The sequence below is a fragment of the Notamacropus eugenii genome, chromosome 4, assembly GCF_028372415.1.
Source record: "Notamacropus eugenii isolate mMacEug1 chromosome 4, mMacEug1.pri_v2, whole genome shotgun sequence".
Classification (NCBI taxonomy): Eukaryota; Metazoa; Chordata; class Mammalia; order Diprotodontia; family Macropodidae; genus Notamacropus; species Notamacropus eugenii.
Window position 1 is genome coordinate 61,335,656 of NC_092875.1, and position 14,162 is coordinate 61,349,817.

Consider the following 14,162-nt stretch of genomic DNA (forward strand, 5'->3'; position numbering starts at 1 on the left):
GGGAACAGATTCAAACTTATAAAACTAGGAGCCACCTCCCAATAGCTAAATAGTCAAAAGTCAGCAACAGGCAGTTTTCAAAGGAAGAAATCTAAGCTATTGATAGCCAAATGAAAAATGTTCTAAATGACTATTAATTTTTCTAGTGAAATGAAAACTAAAGAACTTACCTCAGACTGGCAAAAATAACAAAAGGAAAATTAACAAGTGTTGAAGGGGCTGTGGAAAAACAAGCATGCTAAGTGCACTGTTAATAAAGCTGTGAATTGATTCAACTATTTTAGAAAGCAATTTGAAACTAAGTCCAGAAGGTCATACCAAACTGTTATCCAGCTATAGGATCTACTACTTAGGACTACACCCCAAACTGCTCAAAGAAAGAGGAAAAGGATCTATATGTATGAAGATATTTATAGCAGTTCTTTTTATAGTTGACTAAAATTAGAAGCTAAAAAAGTATCCTATTGGAGAATGGCTAAACAAGTAATGGCAGATGGATGCAATAGAATACTACAGTGCCGTAAGAAATGACAAAACAGATAATTTCTGAGGAAGCTGGGAAGGCATTATAAACTGATACATATGCAAGTGAGTAGAACTAGAACAACAGATTGTACACTATAGAGGAAAAAAAATTTTAAAGGCTTTATGGGAAAATGGTGAAGTAGGTCAGAAAATTACAAGCTCTCAAGATTTCCCCCACAAAACAGATAAAATAGTACCTTAGAGTGAACAAACTGTGGGTAGGTTGGGAGGCCATCTAGGCCTTGGGCACCACAACTTTTTTTATCCATGAGAGTGAGGAAGTTGGGTGTCTGAGCCCAAGAAAACTGAGGGAATTTCTGCTGACAAGGAACACCAGACCCAGCTGTGCTATGGAAGAGCTGCTTAGATATACATATATATATATGTATATTTTTACAATTTATTTACATATATTTTTTTTCTTTTCTCTATTCTATATTTGTGTTCTAGTGTTTGAGTCTAAAATAAAATTTAAAAAAATTTTAAAAAATGACTTATCAGATTTGATTTATGCAACAATAAACCCCAAGTCCAGAAGACAGAAAATGAATATGCCACTCAACTCCTACCAGGGAGGTGATGACCTTAAAACTCACAGAGATACACATTTTTTTGTATGTGAAATTTTGTTTTTCTTGTCTATCCACGTGTTATAATAACAGTTTTTTCAGTTGCCATGGTTAAATTTAAGAGGAAGGGCAGTAAGAGGGATAGATTAAGAAAAACAAAACAGTCCTTGAGCCCCATCCTCAGGCCCCAAATCTGTTCACTATGCCACAAGTGCTCTCTCAGTGCCCGAGGCTGTATGAGATTTCTTGTGTTCCAACTCCCAGAGGTTTTCTGGACATTCCTCCTTCACCAGACCTCTAGTAGTCATCAGTCCTTCTTGGAGTTAACATTCACACTCTGGGTCTGCAGACCTGTGGCAGTTTGCTCAAATAACTACAAATGTCTACACGTGACTTGCAGGATGGCAGGCCCTGGAGAGGCAGAGGTCTCTCAAACTCTTGAGTTCAGGAGTTCTGAGTGACAGTGGCTAAGCTGTCTGCACTGAGTTCAACATTCATATGGTTTCCAGGAGCTCACCATACTCCAAGGGGTTGGCTGGGGAGGAGCTAATTGGTTAGGGTCTGAAATCAAACCAGTTAAAGTTCCCAGACTAATCAGAGTGGGACTGGGCCCACATACTTCCAGTCAGAATAAGATGAAGATATTCACTTTTAGTGGGGAAGAGGTGTTGGGAGTCAAGCCAACAAACGATGGTATATGAATATAAAGGAATACTATTAGACCATAAGAAATAACAAATACATGAAATTCAGAAAAAACCATGGTCAGATCTATAAACCAACGCATAATGAAAACAGAATGAGAAGAGCATATACAATTACAATGATGTAAATCAATGTGAAGCAACACTATAGGATAGATGAACTCAGATTAAAGGCAGGAACCAACACTGGTTTCAAAAGACAGATGATGAAATACAACTCCATTCTCTTTGTAGAGGCTGGGGATCTGCAGAAGTTGAATATTGTATATACTGTTCAGACTGTTGCTATGATGGTGGGTTTTGTTTAATTGTTTTTCTTTGGCAGGGGAAGGGAGGAGAATAATCAGGAAATATCTGCAGTATCAAAAAACCCCCAAAAATCCCACCCCCAAAACCAAGAGGTATCATTCCAACTTCAAATAGCTATTATTTAGAAACGTGAAGAGGGGAAGGGACCTGCTCATGGTCATGGTATCAGGAGCATAGCTGGGTACAAACCCAGATCTCTTGCCCTTTTCATTAACCTATACAAAAACATTCTAAGTCTGAGCTGCACTCTTTCAGGAAGTGGTCTGTTTTATAAATATCAGCCCTATCCATTGAGGACATTTGTTTCAGAGGAGACCATTTATTCTCCTTTTTCAGCAATAAACCTGAAGTGGGGAAGCTGTGCTTTTAGGCTAGAGAGAAAGAGTGAAAAAGAGTCTAGGCAACAAGAGGCCAACAAAATACATCTGGAAAATGAAGACATGAGGGGAAACATAAAGGGAAGATACAAGTTGAAAGGGGACTTTTCTCTCAGTTCAGTCAAGTCTGTGCTCCTAGGGCCTAGACTGAACCATCATCCTACCCACAACAGTCTCACTTCATCCTCAGAGTAACAGAGCTTAAACATACTTCTCCATTAACAATGAAAAACTGTATGCAGGAATAGCTAGAAAAGCATTAAGAAGAATTTAAGGTGTTCAAATAAATGGATTTTCCTAAGCTGATCTGTTTCCCTTCAATATTAGGGCAGATTTTATATAACAACTTGGAGTGTTGTGAGATAGGCAACGTAAGGATTATCAACCCAATATTACAGATAAAAAAAACTGAAGTTCAGACTGGCCAACGTATGAATTTCCCAGGGTGACGTGACCCACAAGCACTAGGGTCAAGAATTCAAATCAAGGTCTCTTGACTTCTAATAAAGTACAGTAATTGCTTTCATAGAGAGCTCATAACTAATTGCAATATTGATCAGAACATGGAAACTGCATAAAAGAGATGTGAAGCAAGGTCAGCATAAACAGGAAAGACACATTTCCAACGCTGGTGGGGATAGTGTACAGAAATCAGAATCGTCCTTCCTTTTTCATGGTTCAGACTGGATCCCAAAATTCTTTAAGAAAACAAAACTACCACAAAATACAAAAACCCCTAGGCCTGAACAAAGACTACTCTGTCATTGCTGACCACAGCTGAGACCTCTCCTTGCCGATGGTAAAGGCAGCGTCACCTTCAGCACATGCCCTGGTTGCTTCTTTTACTGGCACAGGGCTATTTTCCCACAATTCTCTTCTGTGGTGCAACTCTCAGAGTTATACAGTCCTTTCAACCCAGACATCTCCAGTATCAAGCAGCCTCAAGGCTTCTGACATTCATTCCTTCATTCACACACTTAGGTTTTATGCACGGAGGATACAAAAACAGCCACTGCCCTCAAGAAATGAAATTCTTACAGCTGTATCCTGAGAAATGTTAGGATTAATGAGGAAAGGAAAATGAAAAAAGGAAAGCACAGAGATGTGAAGAGTTTAAGCCGGAGGCCCTGAATTGGAATCTCAGCTCTGCTACTTACTTATTCTTATTCTCCCTACGGGGCACCATGGCCAAGTCACTCTGGACAACTTTGTTTCCTGCTCTATAAAAGGAGGGAGTTGAACTAATGTTTTTTTAAAGAGGGACAAGAGAGATGAACAATTTAAGAACTATGTCAACAAAAACCAGAGGAAGCATGTTGGGTTGATCCATTATTTAAGACCATAGACGGGTGTAGTCAAAACTACACAGGATAAGATGTGGAAGAGCATCTGTAGGCTTTAATGCTAGAAGGAATACCTTTCCAAATGAGATCCTTCCAATTATACAGATTAAGGATGGAGCTATATGGACTGAGGTGGTCCACAGGCAACTTTAAAGCAAGAAGGAAAAAAAGAGATAAAGGAGTGTAAATTACAGGGACCTCTGCATGGTAGGCTATTTGCAGCCCATCTGCTTCTACTACTACCTGAACATAGGGAGAACAAAGTTGTGGTAAGCCCAAGAAAAGCAACTTATCTATGATTAGAAGAATACATTTTTTAAAAAATACATTGAACATTAAGGAGTGGCTGCAAGTACTACCAGATCATTCCCAAGAGGTCAATCTCCAACAGCATAGGCATCACTCTATCCTCAAACTAACCGTAAGGTTCCTTGAAGAAAGGGCCTATACTGGTTTTCGTCTTTAAACATTTATTCAGTTGAATTCTCTGAGATAATAAAATCACACACGTAATGATATATATGCATATATGCACATATTTATATCATATATGTATATATGCACACGTACATTTCACAGAGGTTTCCAAAGTAAACCTGTGAGGATAGAAATTACAAGTAACGTGACTTCCATTTTACAGCCAAGGACACAGAGGTAAGTGACTTGCCTATGATCACAAATTAAGTTTCTAATGTGGGATGGCCCCCTTCACCAAGTCCACTACTGTGTGTACTACACTCAGATTCCTTATGCTTCACCTGAGGCACAGGCCAGGAAATTTTTGCATAACTTGGCCTTTATTTTCCTGAGTACAAGTTATATTTTCCCAGAGCCTTGAGGGCAGAGATTGTTTTATTTCAATCTTTGTATCTCCAAAGCCTAACCTAAATTCTCTAAATCTGAGAACCTGATGAAACACAAATCATTTTTGCAGCCAATCCCAGAAATCCATCCTGTTCTCTTTTCCCACTGCCATCACCATAGTAAGCAAAGGCTCTCCTTACCAGCTACACACACCCTTCTGGCCTTCCTATCTGATTCTAATCATCTAATCCAATAAATATTTATTAAGCACCTACTATGTGCCAGACATGTGCTGAGTGCTGGGGATATGATTTATAAAAAGACAGTCTCTCCCTCAAGGAACTTACAATATAAAGGTAGAGAAAACCACAAAAAGAGGTCAGGAAGAAAAGGGTGGGAGAACTGGACACCAGGAAGGCATCATATTCTGTGCAGCTGAAACCAGACAACGCATCAGATACAAAACAGAGTGAGCTCAGAGTCCCGTTTTTGCCCTTTATAAAGGAAAACAATGGGAGGGATTTGGTACTCTGCCCTCCAAGCCTCCCATCACGGGAACTTGAGTTAGCAACAGGTGGTGAGATTAGAGAAGAAGAGCTTAACTTTAGCTCGCTCCTCAGTGTTGAAAGGAGGCAAGCAGGGCAACAGATACAAAGTAACTCCTTAACAACAGCAGCCTTTAATGTTGGCAATGGACATGTATAGATGTGAGCTCCCTTGTGCCTCACAACTACTGGGTAAAGTAGCAACTGCAGGTATTGCTCCTATTTTACAGATGAAGCAGCCGCATGACCTTTGTGTGGTCTCCCAGAATCACAGTTTAAACACAGGTCTCCCAAGTCCATAAGGACTTTATCCTCTGTGGTCAGGAATCTTCTCTCTCTGACCTCATGGAGGATTCTGAGGACATTGAGGGAATACTGAGTATTAGAATTACAAGTGTATCCTACTGCTAGCAGGTATGTTCCATGAATCCAAACTTCAAAGCCAGGCTAATGCTAGACTGAGCAGAAGAGGCACTTAAATTTTTTGTTGTACTGTTCTGTAAGGAACAGTTTATGACCCTCCAGCTTACAAGGGGTTTGTGTGCCTATTCCTCTAATTAATGGTAGACACTAGATATAATAAGTCACTTTCTGGACCCCCAGCCTTGAAGGAAATACTACTGCTTTCTTCCCCATTCAAATGCAGTCACTTTCTATCAGGCTGATTTGGCCTAGGGATGGCTACAGTCAGTCCAGCTCATTCTAGTCGGTCAGCTGAACTAGTACTCACTTTTAGGAAAGGGGGGGGGGGGGAGTATCAAAGGCTCTTAAGAATATAGATTTAGGCCTGGAGGGTACCTTAAAAGTTTTCTAGTCCAATTCCTATATTTTAGAGATAACGAAACTGAAGCATAGAGCCTTAATTAATTTGTTCAAAGGTCACTGAAACATTCATAATTTGAATGTAAGTCCTCTGATACCGAATCTAGCTTTGTCTTCTGCTAGTGCTGAAATTCATCTCCAATATCTAATCCAATGCCAAGTCTTGTCAATTCTACCTCAACAACACCCTTGGAGTCTCTCCCCTTCCCCTTCACAGTCACTGCATTAATCCGAACCCTGATCACCTCGCACTTAGACTTAACCACAGTCACCTAATTGGTTTCCCTGCCTCTAGTCTCTTATCTTCTCTATCTTCTTTTTTTAAAATTCAATTTTATTTAATATTCAGTTATAAGTACTCTCCCTCCCACCACTTCCTGTATTTATTGAGAAGGCAAGAAAAACAAAACCCACAACAAGTATGTATAATCAAGTCAAACAAATTCCTGTATTAGCCATGTCCTGCCCTTCCCAAGTTCATACCCTTTATCCATCATCTTTCTCTCTGGAGTGAACAGCACACTTCCTTAGGAGACCTCTGGTCCAATCCATCTTTCAAGGACACACCTGCCCCCCTCCTACATCACAGAAGCTCAAAAATTTCTAGGGGTTTCCTCTGCTTAAAACAGACTCAACATTAACTCCTTAGCCTGACCTATAAGCATTTCCCACTCTGTGGCCGCCTATTTCTGCAGCCTCATTTTATACTCTCTCCCCATCACAATCTCTTAAGTTCCAGTCAAATAGAACTATCTGTTGTTCACCAAACTTGGCACTCCATCCCTGCTCCATGCATCACCCTCCTTACCTTTGCCTTTCAAAATCCTTACCCCCTCCCCGAGTGAAGTCTTCTCTGACCTGTCCCCATAGTTTGTGCTTGCTCCTTTCCTCATTTCCCTTTGGATTACGTACATGGGGTTATTGTTTTAGTAGAATATAAGCTCCTAAGGGGTGCAGACTGCTTCAATTCTGTCTTTAAGTTACCAGTCTTATACAAAGCATGTGTTTACTAAAGTTACTGAATTGAACAAGAAAAACCAGTGGATATTCCCCTTCAACCTTTAAAAAAACCAACAAAAACACCCCCCACACCCCCAAAAAACCTTTAAGGAAAAGTTCTACTTCCATTGGATTTTGAAGACAGTCAACAAAAAGTCCTTCAGAACCTAGGCCATCAGCATTAAAAGGATGCTTAGAATATACACAAAGGTGGAAACTGTATTCTACTGGAATGTCAGAGCTAGGAGGGTCCAAAAAAAGAGACTGAGCACTAAGGAACCAAGGGACCCAGAACGTCTGAGCTCAAAGAGCCCTCACAACAAAAGCAGTAGTGCAGCAAATACTGCCTTTGATACATGACTAGCCATGTGACCTCACTCAAATCACTTCCCTTCTCTGAGATTCACTGTCTTATTCTTTGAACTGGAGGTGATACGGATCATACGAATTGCCCAGATGTGATGACCAAGCTTTTCCTGAGTGAGCCATCATAACAATCCCCACCCCACTTAATCCAACAATAAAGACTGCTTTCACATACTGAAGGTCTGCAGCGCTACTGCCATGGATTCTTCCACTGATGCAGCAAAGCCCTGCTTGTAACACAGTAGATCGTTTTCAAGAGTTCCTATGGCAGAAAAATCTACTACCCTGTGGCTAACCTGGTGATCTACAGAAAACAGGACTGTGGATGCTGAGATACTGAGACATCTGGTTGGGTAAGGTCAGCCAGAGCTGGAGCTGTACAACCCAGGGTCACCTCCAACCTAGGAGTAAGACTTCAGTGGAACATGATTATTAATACCAGTAGTAATAATGGCAGAGCTGGAAGGGACCTTAAAAATCACAAATGCCTTACTGAAAGCCATTTTGTAACTTTGCAGTTACAAAATGTTTTACACAAATATTTGATCCTTCTGATCATTTGATCCTTACAATAAGTAAGTAGGTAGTATAGGTGGTAATAACAATAGTTTTCTTTAATCAGCCTCAGTTAAATGGCACAGTGGACAGAGCACAAGACTTGGGAGTCAGAGAAGACTACAGTTTAAATCCTGCCTTAGGCACTTACTTACTAGCTGGGGAGTGGGGATGGAAGCCACTGGGGGGGGGGGGGGGGAGCAATTCACTTAATCTCTTATGTGTCTCAGTTTCCTTATCTATAAAACAGAGATAATACTAGCACTTCATAAGAGTTGTTGTGAGGGTTAAATGAGATGACACTTATAAAGCACTTGGTAAACCTTAAGAGTCTATATAAATGCCTCAAAGAGAGCAAATGATTTGATCATAGTCACAAAGCTGGTAGGAATCTCCTTAAGGATCTTAGTCTCCTCTACTATAAAATGAGGGCTACTAAAAAAACACAAGCCTGGAAGGCCCTTCTTTAATATAATCAAAAGGATATTATGTCTGAAATCAAAGCTGACGTCCAAAATTAAGCTTTCCTCGTACAGACAAGTATGAAAGCAAGGATGTTCTTCAACCCCCTTCCCCCACTTTTATTTGGGATCATACCCTTAGAGCTGGAAGAGACTTCAGAGATTCTGCAGAGGAGAAAACTATTGCCAAGGGGCATCATGTGACTTGTTTGAGGTCCTAGAGAGCCAAAGTTTGAATTCAAGTCCTATGACTCCAAGTTCAGCTCTGACATAGTTCTAGAAATGTTAGCTATAACAATAAGATGACAAAACAAAATTGAAAAGCAAGACTCCGGCAAAGAGAAGTCAAAATTATCTGTTTGCACATGACATGATGATGCCCTTAAAAATCCCAAAGGATCAGTAAAGAAACTGAGATGATTAATAGCTTCATAGAGCAGTTGGATATAAATGCAAATTCTTTCTCTACAACGCTAACAAAAACCAGGAACAATAAGAGAAATCTCATTCAAAACATCTAAATATGGGGAAAATATCTAAAACTACCAAGATTTCTATAAATACAACCACAAAACATTCCTTAAAGAATAAAGGAAGACAAATGAGTGGGGAGCCATTCAGTAATCATGACCTGGCCATACCAACATAGTGATAAATGATATTACCACCTACATTGACTTGAAGTATCAGGGTTAGGGTTACTGATATAGCAATCAAAGCTGCAGGGGACAAACGGTGATTTCATAAAACCAAACAAAACAGTAATATACTTCATCTGGAGGAACAAAAAGTCTAGAATTTCAAGAGAAACTATGAAATCATGACAAAAAAAAGGATACGTTAAAGGGGCATAGCATTACTCAACCTCAAAATATATTACAAACAGTAATCAAAACTATTTGGTTCTGATTTTTAAAAAATAGACCTGCTGAACAGACTAGATAAAGCAATAAACAGAAGTAAATGAGAACAGTAACCCACTTACTGTTCAATAAACCCAATAGCATAAGTTACTGGGGGGAAGATCCATCTTTTTGACAAAAACTGCTGGAAAATCAAAAGGCAGTATGGTAATTAGATTAAGTCAATACCTTACAATACCACAACAAACTTTTAGAAAGACAGACAGGGGGCAGCTAGGTGGCACAGTGGATGAAGCACAGGCCCCAGAGTCAGGAGGACTTTTAAGTTCAAATTTAGCCTCAGACATCTACCAGCTGTGTGAACCTGGGTAAATTACTTAACCCTGGCTGCCTTAAGGAAAAAAAAGACAACCTTAATATAATAGGTCACATGGCAGGGGGGGGGGGGAATGAAAGGACCTTTAACAATTATGGTTAACAAGGGAATTTTTTTTTTACTCTAATTAGATTTTATTTTGGGATCTACATTCGCTCCCCTCTCACATCCCTTCCCTTTCCTAGTTGAGAAAGCAAGAAAAACAACAAAAAAAACTGTTACAAAGATGTACTATCAAGCAAAATAAATTCCCACATTGGCCATGTCCCCCAAAAAAGCTCAATCGTACTCTAACAGGAAAACTATTAACAGAACATAGGAGAGAGGAGATTATACAAGATAAAAAAGATGATTTCAATTACATAAAATTAAAAAAGCTTTTGCATTAGTGAAACCAATGAAGATAAAAGAGAAAAAAATATTTGCATCAAGTACCACTGATGAAATCTGCTATCCAAGTTATAGAGGGAATTGACACAAATATTTAGTAAATGGTCAAAGGACATGAATAATTCCCAAAAGAAGAACCACAAACTATAGATAACTGCTTTAAAAGCACTAATAGTGAGTGAAATGCAAATCAAATCTGAGGTTCCCCCTCAAATTGAGGGGAATCTAAGGTTACCCACCAAATTGACAAAGATGACCAAAAAAAAAAAAAAAAAGAACAGCTAGTATTGGAGGGTAAGGCAGGTACACCTGCTGGCAGAGGTTTAAACTATTCTGGAGAACAATTTGGAATTATGCATGAAAAGTGACCTGTCCATATCGTTTGAAGCAGCTACTTTACTGCTGGATACATACCCCCAAAAAGTTAAAAGACAGAAAAACAAAGGTCCAATATATACTAAAACACTCATAGAAACATTTTCTATAGTAGGGAAGAACTAAAAACAAAGTAGGGGCCCACTAACTGAAGAATGACTGAAAAAGCTATGGGATATGAATGTGATGGAATATTACTATACAGTAAGAAATTATGAATATGAGGAATTCAGAGAAACAAGGGAAAATTTAAATGAACTGATACAGAGTGAAATAAGCAGAAACAAAAGAATATACACACAGAATTACACAAGAAACTAATCCTACTGAAATACAATGATATAAAAAAATGCACACACCCTGTGCTAAGTGCCCCGCGTTAAAGGAGATTCTTCTTTGGGACTCATGACCTCCAAGTTCTCTCTGTTCCCTCCCAATTCTGAAATCTTGTCAATGATGTGACTAGAAGGACTCCAAGGCGCTTTCCTCCCATTACTTCATGCTAATCTCTAAATATTCAGGCCCAAATTTCTCTGTTCTTTAACTTAAAGCAAGCATTTGGGAACAACTCTGATTAAAGAAATTACATCAAACTGCCCTCATTGTCCTCAGGGCTCAGAGACTGGGTAAGGCCAGTCCATTTGCTTGACATGCTTATCACCCATATGTTGACTTGACACAGAAAGAGGGAGGAGAATGAATGAAAGACAAATGAATGGAACGCTGAGGTGAGAAGGAAGGGGGGAAAGGTGGTGAAGGAAAGAACAGGGTACCAAAAGAAGTTGTCTTTACCTGCTCTGGCTAGCATCTCAAATTCCGACACAGTCTCGATCAGAGGCTGCATACCTTTAGTCGTCGCCTCAGTGAAGGAAAGCTCCTGGCTTTGGTTCTTGGCCATCTGGGTCAAGGCTTCAGGGTTGCTCACCCGGGAAGGCTTCAGGAACACCTTTGGTTCAATGTCCAGCTCAAACTTAAAAAAAAAAAAGAAAAAAAAGAATCAAGAGAGTTAGCAAAGTCTCACAAATTAATAATACAATGCTGGGAAAGATGCCATCCACCTAACAAGTGAGGACACTTAGGCTCTGAGAAGAAAAGAGAAATGGCCTATGACCACAAAGTAATGATAACACCAAGACTCAAACGTAGGTCACCTACTTCTGAGTCCACAGCTGTTTTTTTTTAAATTGTAATCTACAGGGACTTGGATCAGTATTTCAAAAAACACAGATGTACTTTTTGCAATAAAGTGGCCAATAACTCAGTATTGCTGTGGGACCAAGAGAAGTCCTATTCTTTTCAGGGATAACTACTCCCTGAGAATTCAAGGATACTGGAATAAGATGAGATAAACCAAATTCTTTACTGGACTGAGTCATCTGTCAGGATGTTGAGCGTGCAGTAAAAAAATGAATGCTTTATGTACCAATAAATTATTGTCAAAGACCTAACCCCACGATGAAAAACAGAACAGCTAAAGCTGAGGATTAAATGAGATAATATATGTAAAGTACTCTGCAAACATTAAAGCTCTCTATAAATATTAGCTATTATAATTCAGAATTCTTTATAACGACAGTATAGAGCCAAGTACATGGGAATATGTTAAAACTAAAACAAAGACAAACAAATCAGGTGACCTCAATCATGCAGAAGCCTAGGCTAGCTTTATTTTCTTTAAAATGAGACAGTTGGACTAAGTGATCTCTATGGTTTCTGACAATAACAGCTGACATTTCCAAAGTGTTTTCTGTATATAATATTTTGTCCTCACAACAGTCTTGTGAAATAGGTAGGAAACATAAATATTGTTAGCACCCTCATTTTACAGATAAGAAGTTATACAATTAGAAATTAGCAAACCCAGAACTCAAATATATTAAGGCCAGCGCTCTTTTTACTATATCAAACTACTTGTAAATTATGCCACAGAAAAGGGAGGGGGGGTGCTAAAAGTTTCAGGAGGAAAAGTCATTTTCTTAGGGGGTAGAGTTCTCAGTATGAGAGAAAAACAGTGCAAAGGAAGACCAAAAGGTTTTTGCCTGAATTCTCCTATGTTTCCCCTACTCTGTAAAGCTCTAAGACAGAGAGGTAATCTAAAATGATAAGCTCATCTCTCCTCTGGCCTGCTCAAGGCCTGGTTATGCTAAGGGCAAAGTAGGGATAATGACTTTTTGGCCAGAATCTCAGAGCCAAGGAGCAAGTATTCTCCCAGAAGAGATCGACAAGGGATCTACACAATCCCCTGGTAAGCTAAGGATCTCCCAGAAGGGTTGAAGCTTATAATGATTCTTAATACAGCTTTACTACAACCTCTATCCACTCACCTTAGCTCTCCCTGTGGAGGCAAGGAGAGTGAAGTCTAATTCTTCTTCCACATGAGACTCAGATATCTGAATACTATGATCCCACCTCATCCAGATGAGTCAAAAGACTAGAATGATGTAAAGAACATTAGACTTGGGACGCAGAATACCTAAGTTTGAGTCCTGGCCACTTATTCTCTTTGACAATGAACAAGTCACTTCAGTTTCCTCATCTATAAAATGGGGGTAATAATATATACACTCCCTAACTTATAAACTGATGTGCTACAGAAAAGTGAGCTATCACTCAGAAAGACTACGAGTCATGAAACCCTCTACAGCAAAGTATTTGGCTTCAAAAAATGACTTTTTCCAAGGGATAATATTCATTTGGATGCACACCTGGTGCAGTGGAAAGATCTAGAGCAGGGACCAGGAGATTGAGGTTCAGCTGCTCCTTCTCACTGTCTGTTCCTAATACCTGGAACACACTTCTTCCTGCCTTTACCCAAGTCCCATTCTTCCTTTAAGACAAAGCTCAACAACCACCTTCTGCACAAAGCCTTGGCTGACTCCTCCCAACCAGCATCTGCCTTCCTAAATAATCATGGCTTTTAACAACTGTGTACATATCTGTATCAATTTGCTATATTTAAGGTATATATATATTTTTATATGTATATGTATAAAATGTATACATTTTATATGTATTTATATGTGTATATGTATGTATATATATTTTTATATGTATTTATACATATTTTATATGTATTTATATGAAGAATATGTATTCTTCTGGATTAGAACTGTAAACTCTTTGCAAATAGGGACTGTCATTCTTTCTATCTGTATCCTTAGAACCTGGTTCAAACACAAAGGCAGCATTACACAGTGGCATCTGAAAAATTCTTGTTGCCAGGTGTGGTAGCACACACTTGTTTGCTTGCTCCTGGAGGGAAACCAGGGCTGGTGGATGGTTTAAGTTTGGGAGCTCTAAGCCTCAGTAGGGTAAAGCCAAACAGGGGTCTGTCTGCAATAAGTCCCACATTAATAAAGTGAACCCCTAGGAGTGAAGGGCCACCAGGCTGCCTAAAACTGGAGGAAGATGGAAGCTCGGCTGGAGTTGTGTTGAATTTCTACTCGAAGGTGGGAACAACAGAGGCGTAGGTTAAAGCTTCTGTACCAAACGGCAGTAGGATTGAGCCTCTGAGTGGCTGCAATATCCAGCCTGGGCAAGATAGGGAGACCAGTTGACTAACTAATTAACTCTGCTATTATTTCGCTTTAACTTTAGTCCAGTGACTTTCCTTCTTTAACCTTCAGTTTTCCCACCTGAAGATGGGGGAATTGAACTAGGTCAAAGTGTAGTCCAGCTCTAAATGGCAGGATTCCACGTGAGTACTTGAAATTGACATAGAGGTAGAGTCCAGGGCTATGAGACCCAGGGTCTAGTCTTAATTTTGCCACTACTTTGCC

General features: G+C 39.5%; 1 protein-coding gene across 2 annotated transcripts in view; it reads right to left on the reverse strand.

Annotated features, from left to right (window-relative positions):
* Positions 1 to 14,162, reverse strand: part of TMEM259 (transmembrane protein 259) — a 62,522-nt gene that overhangs the window by 21,570 nt on the left and 26,790 nt on the right. The window contains exon 3 of one of the 2 annotated variants that reach the window (XM_072601342.1): positions 11,176 to 11,353. In XM_072601342.1, the coding sequence (XP_072457443.1) occupies positions 11,176 to 11,353 (178 nt within the window). The remainder of the gene's footprint in view (positions 1 to 11,175; positions 11,354 to 14,162) is intronic. The other variant, XM_072601343.1, reaches the window with a different exon arrangement.